Below are 20,483 nucleotides of genomic sequence, written 5' to 3'. Positions count from 1 at the left end.
CCTCACCAAAGATGTCTATAAATCATGAGTTAATTATCTTGGAGGAAAAGTGAGCAATTAAAAACTAATTTATTTCACTGAGTTGGAAATGTTTGAGGGTGTGTGCCCAAGGACGAAAGGTTGGGGGTACTGAGGTCAATGTCAGGGAGAGATAAACTTGAAAAGAACAAAATCTCACCTGTGTTTATGCTCTAAGGAACAAAGCAAAGCTATTTTCAGGTGGTTGATGAAAGCATATTATTCTAAGCCAAAAGAGTGAAGAATCACAAATGTTGGTGTTAAGGACCCTAGCAAATTAATTATACTTCCTAATTTTATAGATAAGAACACTATGGTCCCAAGAGATTAAAAGATTTATGTAAGATCACATTAAGAGCTGAAAGATGACCTAAATGTAAATATTGGTTCCCTTGGGGCTACAGATATTGTCTCTTCTACCACCAATGAGACACTTCATTATATATGAGTTCATTCAAGTCAAATAATAAACTGTGCCAGGTCCTATAAATATTCCTACCTACACACACTACAGAGTCTTGTAATTATAGACTATAGACTTGTAATTATAGCACACAGTAGTAAGAACTTTTCACTGGCCGTTGCTCAAGAAAGGGTACCCATCCTAGAATTTCAGGGTCAACTTATAGGCTTCTCCGTTGACCTAATATTTAGACTTGTTCCTTGAAAGAGAAGTAAAGATCATATAAGGGGAGAGAGAGAGAAGGAGAAAGCTGTTCTAAATGGAGGAAAGAACTGACACATATGATCTGAGGCAAAGAGAATGGTTATGTTTGAGGAACTGAAAATATCCATGTGGTTGGATCACTGGGTGTTTGGGAAGATGTGGTGAGAAACAGGACAGGCAAGGTGAGCAGGACTCAAATCCTGAAGTTCTTTATGCCCAGTTAAGGAATATGGGATTTCATTCATGGTAATGGGCAGAAAGACAATTTTTAAATGGTAAAGTGTGATGATTAGGTCTATATTTTGTGAAGAGCATTATGTCAGCTTAGGGAAAATAAAATAGTAGGTGAGGTAAGCACAGAAGGAATCAGAGTGGTGAGTCTGATGTAATAACCCAGAAGATAAAGGATAGTCCTCTAACACAGTATCTAAGGGGCGTAGGAGAGTGGTGTCTGCATGTGAGATATTCAGTCCATAGAGTTAGAATATTTGAAATGATAAATGAATATAACTAGGTGAGTCATTAGGGAAAGGGTCAAAAATTATTCTGAAGTCTCTAGTCAATGTCTTGCCTGGGAGACCTTTGGGAGGCCATTATCCCTTAGTTAAAGACTTGGAAACAATTTTACTGACAATAGAAACTTAATACAGCTCTGTATTTGCTCATCTTTAGTGAAACCATGAAGATCTGGGTACATGTCAATGACTCTGAATTCTATAGGAAATCCTCTCCAAATGGCTGTAACCTGGCTGTGCTTCATTGGCATAGTCATAAATCTCTGATGAGACTTTTCCAAGAAAAAAGAATCAGCCTAACAGACAACTCCCTCTCCTCTTCCCAAGGCTCTTTCAGCCTCTCCATATATCCTGGTGGATTGTGGGTTCAATGACCTATGCCCCGCTCAGGCAGCATTAAGTTGGTCTAGTCTATTTTCTGGTGGAAGCTGGTTAACCCAAAGGAAGTAGGGCTGCTGAATAAGAGGAATATGAGGATGGATTCAAGGAAACTGGAAAATCAAGGTTTTCTAGTTCAAAACTGGAGGAATGAAATGAAGTGTGTACTCTTGGGCTATGGTGTGTCCCAATCCCTCCCTTCCCAGGACATAATTCAGGTACTCACCCCTTCGCCGCCATTTTCACCTGTGTTGGCAAGCATTTCCTGCAGGGCTCTGACAGAGAGGGACTGTTCCAGCACAAAGTTGCAGACGCAGAGATCTGGAGGAACATACTGTGGAAATAAAACCAGAATGAGGATGCCTACTCATGTCGGTTGGGGATCAGTCACGCAGTAACATCTCAAGGGCAAAGAGCCTATGAATCAAAGTAACATTTGATGGATGGATGGATAGATGAGTACAAAAGGCAGATTTTTTCTTGTTCACGCTAAGATGAGTTTCAAGCTGGATTCTAAAGTAGGAAGAGAAGAAAATCGCAAAGTCTCAAGGGAACAGTGACCAAGATGTCAGGATCAACTTGAGTGAGGGCTGGGGGCACCCATGGGAGAACACTACACATACAGCCTTATTGAAGCAGGGAAGGCTGATTGACACTGATGTCTGGGTGGGAGCAAAGGGAGAAAATCACTTATCCATAATAATTTGTAAGCAGACAAGAGCAAACTGGCTTTCAACAACAGTGACCAAAATAGGGAATCCATTTACTTGTTCAGAAGATCTGGATACCACAGTGTAAAAGGAGCTACATACATTTACTTCTGAACAAAGAAATGTCCAGAACTATAAGAATTGATGATCCCTACAGCAATCATTCTACATCATTACTCAGGTAATACCATGATATTCTCAAACATTTTTCAAAAACAAAGATAGCCTTCTCTGTAGACTGTAGTAACAGTTAATGCTCATTGAGTACTTTTCTAGGCCAGATATTGTTTTAAGTGCTTTGCTTTAAGCGATTTCCTTTAACCCACACAACTATTTCATGTATAGATATTATTAGTATTTCAGCTTACAGCAAAGGAAAGTAAGACACAGAGAAGGTAGGTCATCTGTCCAAGGTGATGGCTTACACTTGGATGAGTTGGATTCAAATCCATACATCTAACTCTATTCCTGCTGCTGACAACACTGCAGATTTTTTCCACAATTAGAATATTTTCAATCAGCAAATATTTAAGTATTATATTTCTGTAAGACACAGCGCTTGGTATTCAGAAAGATACAAAGACATGCAAACAAAAATAACTACTCTTTAGGAGTTTACAACCGGGTTCCACGACGCACCATTTCCCTTGGGAATACCGCTTACATTCACCTTTCACATCAAGCCTTTGTCGCCCCTGTAATATTGGCACCATGAGAATACCAGGAATGAGGGCCAGAAGTCACCCACAACTATGTCTAACACTCAGAGACAGATAACATTGCTTTCATGAACCTTCAACTAAAAAGCTAAAGCAAACCTGTTGCTAAAGCAGAGACAAGCCCTCTGCTTCACAACATTTTCATTTATTAAATAAATATTATGAAATCAGCAATCTTTAAGTTCTCCTCACTTTCCAAGTGTTTGTACCTTCTTCCTCCTCCTCAGCCTCAATGCCTTCAAAAAAAAAAAAAAAAAAAATGACGTCCCTCTTGTTGGACTCGCTCACTCTTTCCCTTTAGTAAAGTTTTAACATCCCCTAAGCCAAGAAATCAGAGAAGGCAATGGCATCCCACTCCAGTACTCTTGCCTGGAGAATTCCATGGGCAGAGGAGCCTGGTAGGCTGCAGTCCATGAGGTTGCTAAGAGTCAGACACAACTGAGCAACTTTACTTTCACTTTTCACTTTCATGCATTGGAGAAGGAAATGGCAACTCACTCCAGTATTCTTGCCTGGAGAATCCCAGGGACAGGAGAGCCTGGTGGGCTGCTGTCTCTGGGGTCACACAGAATTGGACATGACTGAAGCAACTTAGCAGCAGCAGCAGCAGCAAGCCAAGAAATAGAGGAAAACAACAGAATGGGAAAGAGTAGAGATCTCTTCAAGAAAATGAGAGATACCAAGGGAACATTTCATGCAAAGATGGGCTCGATAAAGGACAGAAATGGTATGGACCTAACAGAAGCAGAAGATATTAAGAAGAGGTGGCAAGAATACACAGAAGAACTGTACAAAAAAGATCTTCATGACCCAGATAATCACGATGGTGTGATCACTGACCTAGAGCCAGACATCCTTGAATGTGAAGTCAAGTGGGCCTTAGAAAGCATCACTACGAACAAAGCTAGTGGAGCTGATGGAATTCCAGTTGAGCTATTTCAAATCCTGAAAGATGATGCTGTGAAAGTGCTGCACTCAATATGCCAGCAAATTTGGAAAACTCAGCAGTGGCCACAGGACTGGAAAAGGTGAGTTTTTATTCCAATCCCAAGGAAAGGCAATGCCAAAGAATGCTCAAACTACCGCACAATTGCACTCATCTCACATGCTAGTAAAGTAATGCTCAAAATTCTCCAAGCCAGGCTTCAGCAATATGTGAACCGTGAACTTCCAGATGTTCAAGCTGGTTTTAGAAAAGGTAGAGGAACCAGAGATCAAATTGCTAACATCTGCTGGATCATGGAAAAAGCAAGAGAGTTCCAGAAAAACATCTATTTCTGCTTTATTGACTATGCCAAAGCCTTTGACTGTGTGGATCACAATCAACTGTGGAAAATTCTGAAAGAGATGGGAATACCAGACCACATGACCTGCCTCTTGAGAAACCTGTATGCAGGTCAGGAAGCAACAGTTAGAACTGGACATGGAAGAGCAGACTGGTTCCAAATAGGAAAAGGAATACATTAAGGCTGTATATTGTCACTCTGCTTATCTAACTTCTGTGCAGAAACGCTGGGCTGGAAGAAACACAAGCTGGAATCAAGATTGCCGGGAGAAATATCAATAACCTCAGATATGCAGATGACACCACCCTTATGGCAGAAAGTGAAGAGCAACTAAAAAGCCTCTTGATGAAAATGAAAGTGGAGAGTGAAAAAGTTGGCTTAAAGCTCAACATTCAGAAAACGAAGATCATGGCATCCCGTCCCATCACTTCATGGGAAACTGATGGGGAAACAGTGGAAACAGTGTCAGACTTTATTTTTTGGGGCTCCAAAATCACTGCAGATGGTGACTGCAGCCATGAAATTAAAAGACGCTTACTCCTTGGAAGGAAAGTTATGACCAACCTAGATAGCATATTCAAAAGCAGAGATATTATTTTGCCAACAAAGGTCCATCTAGTCAAGGCTATGGTTTTTCCAGTGGTCATGTATGGATGTGAGAGTTGGACTGTAAAGAAGGCTGAGCGCCAAAGAATTGATGCTTTTGAACTGTGGTGTTGGAGAAGACTCTTGAGAGTCCCTTGGACTGCAAGGAGATCCAACCAGTCCATTCTGAAGGAGATCAGCCCTGGGATTTCTTTGGAAGGAATGATGCTAAAGCTGAAACTCTAGTACTTTGGGCACCTCATGCGAAGAGTTGACTCATTGGAAAAGACTCTGATGCTGGGAGGGATTTAAGGCAGGAGGAGAAGGGGACGGCAGAGGATGAGACAACTGGATGGCATCACTGACTCGATGGACGTGAGTCTGAGTGAACTCCAGGAGTTGGTAATGGACAGGGAGGCCTGGCGTGCTGCGATTCACGGGGTTGCAAAGAGTCGGACATGACTGAGCGACTGAACTGAACTGAACAGAAGCCAAGAGTGGGCTTCCCCAGTGGCTCAGCAGTAAAGAATCTGCTTGTGCTGCAGAGCATGTGGAGAATTGGGTTCAATCTCTGGATCGGGAAGATCCCCTGGAGAAGGAAATGGCAACTCCCTCCAGTAATCTTGCCCGGAACATCCCACGGACAGAGGAGCCTGGAGAGGTACTGGCCATGAGTCATGAAGAGTCAGAAACAACTGAGCAACTAAACAACAACCAAGTATAGGTTGATCCAAGTATCTGCGATCCTATCCCAAAGGCTACTGGCCCATGGGCAACTTCACCTTTTGAGTACTTGCCGCTTCAATGCTTTTCTATTCAGGGTTTCTGCAGTCAGAAATCCTAAAAACCCAGACTTCCTAGAATTCTGGTATTACAGGAAACTACCCAGTTCTCTTTATGAACATGATATAACCAAGGAGAAATTGTACCACCAGGAGACAACAGCCTTTATTTTACACACTTCTTGCTTTGTTTTCAAGGTTTGTTCCTGCTGCAGGTAATTAACTCATTTGTATGGGACTTGAGGAAGCAGACAGCTGGTGATGCAGGGCAAGGCTTCATATTCAGAGAGTGTTTTTAGAGCACATATCGCATCATTATAAGTGGCAGACAATAATATGATAAAGCATTTCCATAAAGATCATATGCCATAAACGTATATTGTCTGACTCAGTCTTCCCAAAGAGGATGCCATCTCACAAGATTTTACAGAGGTTTTTCCTCCTACCACTTCTTGGTCTATCTGGATCTCAAGTCCCCAGAATAGGAGGCCAAAAAAGCCAGGGTTTGAGGGTTTTTCCTTTCTCCTTCACTTCACTAGAACATGTGATTTGGAATTTTTTTCTATTCAGGAACATCAGCAGGTGTAGTTGTACTTAAAGGGGTGTAATGTACTTTAAGGGGTGCATTTTGGGCTAATCAATGAATAACCCCGATATTCATGCTCACTTTGACAAGAACCCCGTGTAGTCCAGTCTCTTTAAGACACAAACTTTCACAGCTCCAAGTGCTAGAGATTCTGTCCTTATACAAGATTGTGTGATTCTGACTCAGCTCTCTTCCCTCCTGGTCTGGCTTACTTGGACAAAGATAGGAATTCTCCTCGGGCACCACCATCCTACAACCTGATACCAGACACTAGGCAGGCTCCAGTTAAACTTTTCTTTTCCCCCCAGATATTAAAAGTCCCAAGGTGGATTGGCTATATATACCCCAATACAAAATAAAAAGTTTAAAGTTTAAAAATAGGTAAAAGTCCCAAGATGGTTGTGATTTAATTACTGGTACCAATGGGTACATTTACAGAGAGACAGTGAGCATGGAGAGGAAGCATCTCCTGTGGGAGCACTGTGTCTCCCATAGGTTTACATCATTTCCTCAAAGTTTATTTTTTCCACCTCTAGAGTGTGGTCCTGCCTGGACTCTCCATACTCAGGGATAAGGTCACACACCACTCCAAGAGCACAGAGAATGACATGTGGGCAGTAGCAAGGGAAGGAAGAGGGCAACGGGAATATGTGGAGAAAAACAAAAAGCAGCTAACAACTCGTGACATGAAGTGCAGAGCACAGAGCCATCTGACCTGCTCCGCCAGCTGCCATCCTTAATTAAACTCCACACCGGCCAGAGATCCCACCTCCACATTTCCCAAGAATGAGCAGAGGCTACTGGTCCATCAGAGCTAATTTGTTTGCAGCAGAAGAGCCCCCAGGAGGCCGGCTCATTGTCTCTGTGCTCTGGAGGCTGAGCCTCAGTCACTGCCTGGCAGGCGTGGGGCATGTGTTTGATGATTCTCAGCATGGAGAGAAGGGCTCTGTTGACATCTGTTCTGAAATAGCTCCTCATCACTCTCCGCAGCCCAGTCCTCAGCCTAGAGAAGCACCATTTCCAAATGTCCTACAGAAAACCTTGAGATGCCAGGGCTCTGTTTAAGCCAGGAACTAGGTATTCATTTAGCCCTAATACATAGAAAAGAACAAAAGAAAAGGCCTATGGACCCTCCATGTTCCCTTAATCTAGGTACTCCAAGTATTTTTCTGGGGCTTACTAAGTCCAAGATGGTGGGAATTTAACATTTCTATTATTGGCTTCACATAGCATTTTTCTACCTAGCAACCCCACATTGTACACTCACAAGGGTACTAGTTGGTATGAGGCAAACCTTCAGGGAAATGAAGAGAAGAATTAGTTAACAGAAGTGGGGCTGTCCTCTCTCCATTACACTGTTAACTACAGTCTTCTGTGGCTTACATAGTTCTTCACATGGTGCAATCTGTTTCACTAAATTGTGGGTATCTTGTAAAATATGTGTCTGATTCTACTTTTGGTTTCTTAAAGTACACAGAACATCAAGAACTCAACTCAAACCTTCTTAAATGGACTCTGTGTCCTAGACTATCTGAGAGCACGTGACTGATGGTGCCTGTGGTTGCAGACATATTGCACTGAGCACACACCTGCCCGGCTGAGCCCCTTCCCCAAGTCTCCAGCTTAAGATTCAAGGGACTTTTCTTCTCTCATTGTCATGGGTCTGCTCCCATTTACTGTTGATCCATCTGGCCCTCACACAGCCAAGACTCAATGATACACTCTGTGAACACATTAATGGGTTATTGGTTAAGAGCGAACGTTGTAATACAGGACTTCCTGAGGTCCCATCTATGTTCAACCACTTATTAGCTGAATGATATTAGGTGGGTAGCTTTGTGTCTTTGTGCCTTAGTTTCCTTGTCTGTAAAGTAGAGATCTAATGGTACCTACTCCTCAGAATAAACTCAGTTTTTTTGTTTAAAGAACTTAAACAGAGTCTTATATGTAGAGTCTGGCACATAGTAAGTACTAAATAAATGTCAAATGTTATCCACAGAGGGCAGTGAAGTCCAAACATCCATAACTCTCTTAAATGTTCATGTATATAATTTTTCAAGTTCTTATTTTGTGTAAGGATAATCCCTGCCCTTTAAGGCTGTGTGGTCTCGTGGTGTATGGGGAAAACAAATGGACAGTTTTTAAAGTATGATTCAAAAGGCCCACAGAGGGAGAAGGAAGTGTGTGAGGAAGCACACGGAGCTGAGTGGGGCTGAAGTAGGGGAGAGGAACAAGGAAAGAAGGTGAGAAGTGAGGTTGGGGAAGAAGCAGGCATTAGACTGAGGGTCATGAGTCCCTTGCCAAGGATTTTGAACTTCATCTTCAGGGCAATAGGTGACATCAAAGGAAGTGATAGGATCAAATGTGCATCTCTGAAAAGTCACTGCAGTTCCAGTGTGAAGGGGCTAGAACCAAGGCAGAGAAACAAGTTAGGAGGTTGTTGCAATAAACTGCTTACAAGATAACAATGACATGAAGTAAAGTAATGGTGGTAGACATGAAGATAAAGTAGTGAATTAGAAAAATCTGCAGAAGTTGAGAGAGAAGATCTGGTGACGAATTGGATGTAGGAGAGGAGGGGAAGATGGTCAGTGTTTCTATCGGATGGCAAAAGAGGGCAAAAAAAAAAAAAAAAAAATTCAGGAAGAACAAGCCACCCCAAGGGTTAGAAGAACCACACACATAGCAATTACATTTAGCAAATTTTCCCTGGATCTCCATTTGGGCAACAGAATGATGATGGGAGAATAAAGACTCTAAGGTGATATAGCGGTAGCCCTGAGGGTGTCAGCAGAGGGAGGCTCATCTGGGAAAACATAAGGAATTGGACAGAATGACACCTGTTCTCCACAAAAGGAGAATTCCTGGAGGCCCAGCAGCCAAAATCAGCCCAAGTATCCTCCGTTTCCTTTTCCATCCCCATCAGGTGGTCAGCCAGTATTTAGAGAACCTAACAATATGCTTTGACTGTGTGGATCACAATAAACTGTGGAAAATTCTGAAAGAGATGGGAATACCAGACCACCTGACCTGCCTTTTGAGAAACCTATATTCAGGTCGGCAGCAACAGTTAGAACTGGACATGGAACAAGACTGGTTCCAAATAGGACAAGGAGTACGTCAAGGCTATATACTGTCACCCTGCTTATTTAACTTATATTTAAAGTACATCATGAGAAACACTGGGCTGGAGGAAGCACAAGCTGGAATCAAGATTGCCGGGAGAAATATCAATAACCTCAGATACGCAGATGACACCACCCTTATGGCAGAAAGTGAAGAGGAACAAAAGAGCCTCTTGATGAAAGTGAAAGAGGAGAGTGAAAAAATTGGCGTAAAGCTCAACATTCAGAAAACTAAGATCATGGCATCTGGTCCCATCAATTCATGGGAAATAGATGGGGAAACAGTGGAAACAGTGGCTGATTTTATTTTTCTGGGCTCCAAAATCACTGCATATGGTAATCGTAGCAATGAAATTAAAAGACGCTTACTCATTGGAAGGAAAGTTATGACCAACCTAGACAGCATATTAAAAGGCAGAGACATTACTTTGCCAACAAAGGTCTGTCTAGTCAAGGCTATGGTTTTCCCAGTAGTCATGTATAGATGTGAAAGTTGGACTATAAAGAAAGGTGAGCACCGAAGAATTGATGCTTCTGAACTGTGGTGTTGGAGAAGACTCTTGAGAGTCCCTTGGACTGCAAGGAGATCCAACCAGTCCATCCTAAAGGATCCATCTAAAGGAGATCAGTCCTGGGTGTTCATTGGAAGGACTGATGTTAAAGCTGAAACTCCAATCCTTTGGCCACCTGATGCGAAGAGCTGACTCATTTGAAAAGACCCTGATACTGGGGAAGATTGAGGGCTGGAGGAGAAGGGGACGACAGAGGATGAGATGATTGGATGGCATCACAGATTCAATGGACATGAGTTTGGGTAAACTCTGGGAGTTGGTGATGGACAGGGAGGCCTGGCATGCTGTAGTTCATGGGGTCACAAATAGTCGGACACAACTGAGCAACTGAACTGAACTGAACAATGTGCATGAAGTACTGTGCCAAGCTAGCAAGGTAATGCTCAAAATCCTTCAAGCTAGGCTTCAACAGTATGTGAACCTACCAGATGTACAAGCTGGATTTATAAAAGGCAGAGGGAACCAAAGATCAAATTGAAAAAGCCCATTGGATCAGAAAAAAGCAAGGGAATTAAAAAATAAACAACTACTTTGGTTACATTGACTAAGCTAAAGACTTTGTGTGGATGACAACAAATTGTGGGAAATTCTTACAGAGATGTGAATATCAGACCACCTTACCTGTCTCCTGAGAAACCTGTATGCAGGTCAAGAAGCAACAGTTAGAACCAGACATGGAATAACAGACTGGTTCAAAATTGGGAAAGGAGTACCTTAAGGCTGTATACTATCACGCTGCTTATTTAACTTATATGCAGAGTACATCAGGCAAAATGCTGGGCTGGAAGACTCACAAGTTGGAATCAAGATTGCCAGGAGAAATAACGACCTCAGATATGCAGATGACACCATGCTAATGGCAAAAAGTAAAGAGGAATAAAGAGCCTCTTAATGAAGGTGAAAGAGGAGAGTGAGTAACTGGCTTAAAACTCAACATTCAAAAATCTAAGATCATGGTACCTGGTCCCATCAGTTCATGACAAATAGATGGGGAAAAAATGGAAACAGTTACAGACTTTATTTTCTTAATAAAAAAATATCTCAAAACCACTGCAGATGATGACTGCAGCCATGAAATTCAAAGACGCTTGCTCCTTGGAAGAAAAGCTATGACCAACCTAGACAGCATATTAAAAACAAGAGACATCACTTTGCTGACAAAGATCCATTTAGTCAAAGCTATGGTTTTTCCAATAGTCATGTATGGATGTGAGAGTTGGACCATAAAGAAGGCTGAGCACCAAAGAAGTGATGCTTTCAAATTGTGGTGCTGGAGAAACTCTTGAGAGTCCTTTGGATGGCAAGGAGATCAAACCTGTCAATCCCAAAGGAAATCAACCCAGAATATTCATTGGAAGGACTGATACTGAAGCACCAATGCTTTGGCCACCTGATGTGAAGAGCCAACTCACAGGAAAAGACCCTGATGCTGGGAAAGATTGAGGGCAAGAGGAGAAGAGGGCAACAGAGGATGAAATGGTTGGATGACAGCTCCAACTCAATGGACATGAGTTTGAGCAAACTCCGGGAGATAGTGAAGGACAGGGAAGCCTGGCGTGCTGTAGTCCATGGGGTCGCAAAGAGTTGGACATGACTTAGTGACTGAACAACAACTGTGTCACCTGCTGTGGGGAATAAAAAGAGAAAGACATGGTTTCTAACCTTAAAGAATTTTTAAGCTATTTGAAGAGACAGATCTACCATACATGAGACTTTATGAAACGATATAAAAGTTGATATTCAATGCTAAATTGAGCAGTTTGAGTTTTATGTTTGCTGGACCCAGAAATGATGTTGTGATGGAAAAGGTCAGCCCAGGCTGGAGTGCAGCCTGAAGAGGGGTTACAAGAGCAAGCAGTTCCTGGCACGGAGCCAGAACCTGAATTTGTATTTAGTGAATGAACAAGATGGGAGAGTTCTTTTTCCATTTTCTTGTGTGGATTCTTTCTTTCTGTTTAAAATTCCACTAGTTGAAGCTGAATATTTAAGTTATAGGCTTTGCAGGACCTCTGTCCTTACTTCCCTTTGCTTTTTCACCTAATTCAGCCACACCTCCAACTCATCTCTGTGGGCACCATGTCTGCTAGTGACGGACAGAGCTGGACTCTGTCCCCAGTGGTCTGGCTTCTACATGACTCGTTTGTTCCATTTCACCACAGTGCCTCAAACGGGATTGATAAAATCTCCCTATGAGGCTCAGTGTGAAAAGAATGAAAGTATTAGTTGTTCAGTCATGTCCGACTCATTGTGACTCCATGGACTGTAGCCTGCCAGGCTCCTCTGTCCATGGAATTTTCCAGGCAAGAATACCAGAGTAAGTAGCCATTCCCTGCTCCAAGGAATCTTCCCTGGCGGCTCAGACAGTAAAGAATCTGCTTGCAATGCAGGCAACCTGGGTTCATTCCATGAGGCTCAATGGAGTCCTACTCAAAGACTGTGGATGAGAAGATTTCCCAAGCCCTTGAGGGCAGAAAATTATTCTCTCCTCCAGAAAATGTTCCAGGTCAATCTGGCCCCACTGGGTACAGAAATCTTTGGATAAGACCAACTTTCCATGGGAGAACATCAGGATGGCTAGAGACGGGACATACAGCTTGTATTTCAGGAGTTTTAAACACTTCATAGACATGATCTCATCCATCTACAGCAGACATGAGCTCATTTGTGGACTGCTTCTCTATCATTGATAATACATAATTATTTGCATTGTATTTATACTTTAAAGGCAGAGCCAATCATTAACCAGACTAGCACCTATATCTTGTCCCAGCCAGGTTTAAGTATTTATGCAGTTAAGTGCCTTTTACATTTACCTTTGTTACTTCTGCAAAATATTTGATAGAATATAATGAGGAAAGTTATAACAGTGAATATTTATTTATTTATTTTTAACAGTGAATATTTAAATCTAAGGTTGTTGCTCAGTCACTGTGTTTCTACAAAAATAGTTGGTGGCTTTGGGTTCAATCCCTGGGTTAGGCAGACCCCCTGGAGGAGGAAACAGTAACCCACTCCTGTATTCTTGCCTGGAGAATCCCATGGAGAGAGGAGCCTGGAAGGCTACACTCCATGGGGTCACAAAGAGTCAGACACGACTGAGCAACTAAGACCAACAGTTACAACTATTTTAGAGTTGGCTCAACTGAGATACACAAGAATTAGGTAAAACTTAATATGGGCAAGTGGAGAAATAAGAACAGAATTCATATATACATTTACAATGTATCTATTTACCTATATATATAATCATAGCAGGTATTGTACTAAATTTTATCTCATTTAACTCTAACATCAACTCTTTAACAAAAAAATTATAGATCGTTTGTAAGTCAGAAAGGCTGAAAGGCTTTCCCATTACCACATCTGAGAATAGCATTCAAGTCGGGAATTCCAAACTCAACTCTTTCTGATACTGTGTCAATATTCCTGAAGAGAAGGTTCTCATCTCTACACCAATGTTGTGGGACTCTAACTCTACAAGGCTACCCCCTCCCAATTTTTATTTTTTGGCCACACCATGTGGCACGTGGGGATCCTAGTTCCCCCAGCAGGTATCAGCCCTATACAGTAGAAGCACAGAATTTTAACCACTGGGCTGGAAGTCCCCTCCCAATTCTTATACTTTAATAATTTAAGGACTTCATATTAGGTTCTTGACTATCTCAGGAAGGGTGGGTCTGGAATGGCCACTGGGAATGCAAAGATTATGACTGCAGTTGGTGGGACTATCTGGGCTCAAGAACTTTCTCAAGTTGAGACTCCTGGCAGGCAAGCTTATTTCCATCATTACACAGTTCTGAAATCTGACACTGACTTATTACCAGGTAAGTGCTCTCTTCCAAAAAGCAATTCAACTCTGGGCATGAAGAGACAAGTTTCCACTAAGGACACAATACATATGTAGATTTTAAACATGTATACATCCAGATTTTACACATGTTGAGGGAAGAGACTTTGCCTGTGTTAAGAGTCAGTGTGAAACAAGTTTAAAATGTATAAAACCTTGTATACGTTTTAAAAAAATTTATTTTGCTATGGAAAAGGATAGATGGTCTTTCTGAAAATATTATACTCAGAAACTGTTCACAACATTTGAGTTCAACTTTTGCCTGGACTTTGCTAACAAAAATCATGTATGTGAATAGCAAGGCACACAATTTAAACTCAGAGATGGAAAACATTCTCTTGGGGAGGAGAAGACAAAGATGTTACTATGTTTTAAAGGAATGGAGTAAAGAAAGTGCCTTTTGATGCCCAAGGAATCAACCACAGGAAGGCAATGCTCTCAGCGTCCACCAGTCTCCTGGTGGCTGTTTATTCTAAGGAACAGTGAGCATCCGTGGGAGGACTGACAGCTGTGGAAAATCACTACCGCAGCGCAAGGAGACTTACTAGGCAAAATCATGGTCCGGAGCAGAGTGACTTCAGCGTCTGATGCCATGCTGGCCTGAGGTTTACTTCAAGAAAGAAAGATTATTCAGAAGGAAAGGGATGGAGTAGGTTGATCACTCACAAGAGAAAGGAAGAATATTATCAGGTTACAGAAAGGTGTTCATATTTAAAAAATCAAATAGAAAGCTTCTACTAGGGAGTTAAAAATTTACTTGAGTAAAACATTCGCTGAAACACTTCCTATGCGAGCAAGGAGCCACTGTCACTTAGAAGCAGGAAATCCAAATTGCAGGCCAAATATCCTTCGAGAGAAGTCCTGCCCGGAAATACCAGCCGAATATAGATAAAGATACTAAAAAGATAAAGAACTAAAAACATTCAGTCACTGTTTCCTTCCTTCATCCCTCAAATGCCCAGATATTGGCTGTTTAATTGACACTGATCAACAGATCTTTTACAGTCTAGCCTCTCACAGGGAGAATATTTATTAATTCAAATATAAGCCACACTGGCAACATCACCTATCCTTTTGATGATGCCCAGAAATTTCTCACAAGAGGCAGCACAAATAAGCTTGTTCTGGAATTGTGAATGTAGAAACACAGTTGGCCCAAGAATCTTCAGGGCAAGACTGCTGACACTTACGATTCCTGAGACTCTTCAGGTGGTACTTTAAAAGAATATCCCAGATGACTCTGAAGCAGGATGCCTCTAACCTTAATTTGAAAGACACCACAGAGAAACTGAACCAAACAAGTAAATTCAGGTCCCTGGACAGTAACTGATTTTTTACTCTAGATCTTTTGTTAAAGAGCTCAATTCATCAAAATGTAAGAATTTCTTTCAAACGAATAACCCACTAATTTGAAATACACATAATTGTTGTTTTTATGATCTTGCCTTATGGCCCCAACCAAAAGTAACACTGAGGTACCCTGGACACCAATATTCTGCCAAGCATCAGTGGCTTCTGGCACAGTTAGGAAGAATGTCCACCAAGAGCCTGGCAAAAATCAGTGCTGTGAAGCTTGTGCTTGTGTTCTTTAAAATGAGGAAGAAGGGGCAGCCAAAGAATGAGAGTCAAAATGCTGGGCAGCTGGCTTGTAAAGCTGCCTGCTGGGAAAATGCATAACTGACAGGCTGGATGGTTGATTTGGTTCTTGATTGAGCCAAGTTTTTCCTGCCTGGCATGGCTGACGTGTTAAATAACAAAGGTGCCTAAAGGTGGAAATGCGGAACACTTGTACCTGGCAAAAACAAGCTGTGCGGAGGAGCAGCAAACAATACCTACTGTTTATAGACAGAGTGGAAACAATGACTCTTTATATGGTCCTAAAAAATATGGCCATAAGTAAAACTCTAACTTAATGAGTAGCACAGGCAATACAACAAGCTCTATAGTAAGAAATGGGACCCTAAATTCCTAGTTTTCAGTGGGATCTACTACGAGAAACTGAAGTTATTATTCCAAAGAGCTTACATGCTAGAAAAACAGCAGAGCTCAGGAAAGAGGAAAGGCAGCGTGTCAGCAAGGAGATGAAACCAGCATGTGTTTTCCATGTGCTGTGAATAAATTAGGGGTGTCAGCATCAGCAAGCAAAGCAGCAGAGGGCATAGGATGGAAGAGCAAGAATGAAGCACGACTGACAGAAATGTCAAGTGATGAGATCAAAGCTGAGGGGGGCAGGCTGGCAGGAAAGCCTAGTCTCAACCTAATGTTTGTGTTTTAGTCTCGAGCTTGGTTTCCTTTAGCTTTGGTAGGAGGAACACTGACCAGCAGGGCACCGCCCCCATATTCCTTGGCAATTTCACTTGCTCTTGCATCCCTTTTGTGAAATGACATGGTTGTTAGAGAATTTAGAAACCATGGTGAAGCTTTTCTCCATTACCCAGAAGTGGTATCCAGCAGCTGCAGGAGAGGACAATGTGTTTCTCTTGGCCTCTCATTGCATAACAGGAAGGAGAAGATTGGGGGAAGCATTCTGAGGCGCCCACAGAGCAGAGAAAATGCCAAGCTCAACTAAAGGCTGATGGAACGAGACACTGGGTACCCAACAGCAGTGCTGTCCCCCTTAGGGGCAATGATCACCACAATTATTAACAGGGAGAACCTTCTGTGTACGGAGTCCTGCTTGACTGCAGCATCAGCTTCACGAGGCTCTTGGACTCAGGGCACCAAAGGCCAAGGACAACAGCCTGGTTTCCAAATGGTTTGAATTTTTCTTCCAACACCTCCTTCCTACTCTCAAACTGAGTCCAAATTCCTAATGGAAACACAGTTTTTATTTTTTGTCCCCTCTGTGGAATTTTCATTTTGGTAAATATCCCTAAAATGTCATTTCCGGATTCGAAAATATTTTTTTCGGTAGGGGTATATGGGTATGTGTTCATAAAAGTTGCAATTTTAAAAACCTTTGTGGAAATAAATAATAGTTATAAATGTTAATAGTTTAAAGTTTTATAAAACTTTTCTCCAATACGTACAAATCCTCCAGTATTCCATCCCCTTCAACTGCCTCATAGTATCTGATCTAAACTACTACCAGGAGATGTTCATATTTGCAAGGATTAGCACCACAGGCCCCATTTGCAAGGGAGAATATAGTACTCAACACAGATATTTTAAAACATGTACACTGGAGAGAGATTTAGCACTGCTCCTCGGGAAGTAGCGGCATGAGTTAAAAATGCTCACTTATACGTCAGTGTCTCTTTTGCTGTCTCGTATACAGGGTTATCGTTACCATCTTTCTAAATTCCATATATATGCATTAGTATACTGTATTGGTGTTTTTCCTTCTGGCTTACTTCACTCTGTATAATAGGCTCCAGTTTCATCCACCTCATTAGAACTGATTCAAATGTATTCTTTTTAATGGCTGAGTAATACTCCATTGTGTATATGTACCACAGCTTTCTTATCCATTCATCTGCTGATGGACATCTAGGTTGCTTCCATGTCCTGGCTATTATAAACAGTGCTGCGATGAACATTGGGGTACACGTGTCTCTTTCCCTTCTGGTTTCCTCAGTGTGTATGCCCAGCAGTGGGATTGCTGGATCATAAGGCAGTTCTATTTCCAGTTTTTTAAGGAATCTCCACACTGTTCTCCATAGTGGCTGTACTAGTTTGCATTCCCACCAACAGTGTAAGAGGGTTCCCTTTTCTCCACACCCTCTCCAGTCTTATGGACTCTGTGGGAGAGGGAGAGGGTGGGAAGATTTGGGAGAATGGCATTGAAACATGTAAAATATCATGTATGAAACGAGATGCCAGTCCAGGTTCAATGCATGATACTGGATGCTTGGGGCTGGTGCACTGGGACGACCCAGAGGGATGGTATGGGGAGGGAGGAGGGAGGAGGGTTCAGGATGGGGAGCACATGTATACAAAAAATAAAGAAAAAAAATAAAATAAAATAAAAATGCTCACTTAATAATAAGCACTCTCACAGTGGAGTGGTCTGTGTCTATTTCACTAGTGCCTTCCTTAACCAGAAGCATTCCAAGTATGAAGGACAAACAAACATCAACAAGATCATTGAACTATGGAGATCTGTTGGATGCCATTCTCTCCAAACCTCCTTTTGCTGAAGTCACCGATACCTTTCACTCAGCTCATGTGCCAGATTTGATAATCACAGGAAAATCATTAGGAGACTCAGTCTCTTCTAACTTGAACCCAACCCATCACTCAGCACCTGATGAAGGTGCCCAGGAAATAACCATGTCGAATACTGCTCCTGTCCACCCATCCAAGTTCATATGACAGAGCCTTAACTTGAGTTTCCTTCCTTAGCTCTGCTAGGTAGCTAACCCAGGTGACTGAGGTTTCCCATCAACAATGAGGAGAGAGAAGATTATCAGGGAGGGAAGGAGAAAGGAAAAGCCATCATCAGGACTCATACCTCCAGTACACAATGGTTGTATCAGCTCGGTACCATGAGAATCAACACATTGATAGAAACCAACAGACCAATGCCACACCTCAAAATGTAAAGTCCTTGCTCATGGTGACCCAAGATGTTTGTCAGACCGCATGAAGATAAATGTCTCAAATCAGCTGCCCTCCAGCACCATCTGTCCTAAAGTTCTCTGTGAACAAGATGAAGCTGAGTGCCATGTCTGGCTTTCTAGTAAACTTGCACATTTGGGAAAGAAGCAAGTTCATTCATCACTAAAGCAATTGGAAACTTTCCATGGCAGGCTGCAGTTAAGTGTGAACATGATGCTAATGAAGTCAAGGTTGGTGGTAGTTTGCCTCATTTTGTGATGCCATCTAGCTACTTTGTCATTACTTAATCAAACAGGGAAACAGATGTATAAGGCTGATGACTGCAAATTCAGACCTGCCACAATTTCCAAAAGTGAGGTCTGCAGACCAACTGCCTAAGAGCCAGGCAGAAGTTTGTTTAAAAAAATAAAAGCAGATTTTTGGCCCCGCCCAAGATAAGGATGTGCTCATTCAAGTTTGAGAACCACAGCCCTTCTGGGTGAGCTTGGTGCCAAACCCTGCAGATGCTGGCTAAGATCACCATCTTTAAAGACAAAGCATTCATGACATAATTTATCTGGGAAACCAGGGAGTGAGCAAAACCACAGTGCTCATTTTTCAACTTGAAAAGTGATCAGAGTAGGTTGTGGAAACTTCCTCATGGACATCATAAAGTCCTCGTTTTTCTTGGTTAAATTCTTCACCAAAAAAAGTAATTCTCTTTAGCCGTGATCCACTATGCTTTGCTGAATGATAACAGTAAGCCTTCTTGTGTTCATTCAGTCTCGGAGCTGGCATTACATTCTAAAACCTCTCGTCTTTAGGCAAAGGAACTGTTTGATTATTATCAGGATAATAATTCAAATTTCAAGTCTCAGGTGACTGCTCTTGGTATGGGAGAGGTGGGGTGGCAATCAATTATTCCACCCTTGGTATTCTGAGGCAGTACTGTACCTGAATCAGCCCAAAGAGAAGATAATTTCATCTGTTTTGAAGCAGAAATATGTTGGGATGTATAGTGAACTGCTCAAGTGGGGCTTATGGCTAAAGTCTTTGATGAAAGTGCTCTAATAAGAAATAGATCATTAGGGTAAAGGGTTTTTAAATTCTGTCAACCACTCAATAGCTCAAAAACAGCTATCTGACAGAGGCTTACAAAAAGCTTTCTTGTACCAGTTGCTCTCATCTAAAGGCTTTGCATAAAGCTCAACTGAGTTTATGTGGAATGGAAGAAAAATGATTGGCTATTATAATCAGTGCTACAATGAACATTGGGGTACACATGTCTCTTTCAATTCTGGTTTCCTCAGTGTGTATGCCCAGCAGTGGGATTGCTGGATCATAAGGCAGTTCTATTTCCAGTTTTTTTAAGGAATCTCCACATTGTTCTCCATAGTGGCTGTACTAGTTTGCATTCCTACCAACAGTGTAAAAGGGTTCCCTTTTCTCCACACCCTCTCCAGCATTTATTGCTTGTAGACTTTTGGATCGCAGCCATTCTGACTGGCGTGAAATGGTACCTCATAGTGGTTTTGATTTGCATTTTTCTGATAATGAGTGATGTTGAGCATCTTTTCATGTGTTTGTTAGCCAGTCCAGGTTCGATGCACGATACTGGATGCTTGGGGCTGGTGCACTGGGACGACCCAGAGGGATGGTATGGGGAGGGAGGAGGGAGGAGGGTTCAGGATGGGGAACACGTGTATACCTGTGGCGGATTCATGTTGATATATGGCAAAACCAATACAATATTGTAAAGTTAAAAAATAAAATAAAATAAAATTTTTTTAAAAAAGAAAAATGATTGGAAAACATCCTAACAGAGAAAGCAGCTAAATTCTTAAATGACTGTCTTAAGAACAATTTGTAATCATCCCCTGAAATAATTTGGATGAAGAAAAACTCATTCTCCATAGCATTTTTAATTATTTAAAATCAACTGCTTGCTATACATAGGGAATTTAAGATGCTTTCAAATTGTGGTGCTGGAGAATACTCTTGAGAGTTCCTTGGACTGCAAGGAAATCAAACCAGTTGATCCTAAATGAAATCAACCCTGAATATTCATTGGAAGGATTGATGCTGAAGCTCCAATACTTTGGCCACTTGATGCAAAGCCGACTCGTTGGAAAAGACCCTGACACTGGGAAAGAT

At 41.8% G+C, this 20,483-nt stretch overlaps 1 protein-coding gene across 7 annotated transcripts in view; it reads right to left on the bottom strand.

The window, feature by feature from the left end:
- RYR3 (ryanodine receptor 3) overlaps positions 1–20,483 on the bottom strand; it is a 565,051-nt gene that overhangs the window by 343,094 nt on the left and 201,474 nt on the right. For all 7 annotated transcript variants that reach the window (XR_015135045.1, XR_015135046.1, XM_086322065.1 and 4 more), the window contains exon 3: positions 1,805–1,912. Coding sequence is in view for 5 of the 7 variants with exons in the window: in XM_086322065.1 (XP_086178191.1) it covers positions 1,805–1,912 (108 nt within the window). In the remaining 2 variants the exon portion in view is untranslated. The remainder of the gene's footprint in view (positions 1–1,804; positions 1,913–20,483) is intronic.

Source organism: Bos grunniens, chromosome 10, assembly GCF_055505025.1.
Source record: "Bos grunniens cultivar Pamir isolate PY7600 chromosome 10, Bosgru_T2T1.0, whole genome shotgun sequence".
NCBI classification, from domain to species: domain Eukaryota; kingdom Metazoa; phylum Chordata; class Mammalia; order Artiodactyla; family Bovidae; genus Bos; species Bos grunniens.
Note: the sequence above shows the minus strand (reverse complement) of the source record. Positions and strands in the feature narration are given on the sequence as shown.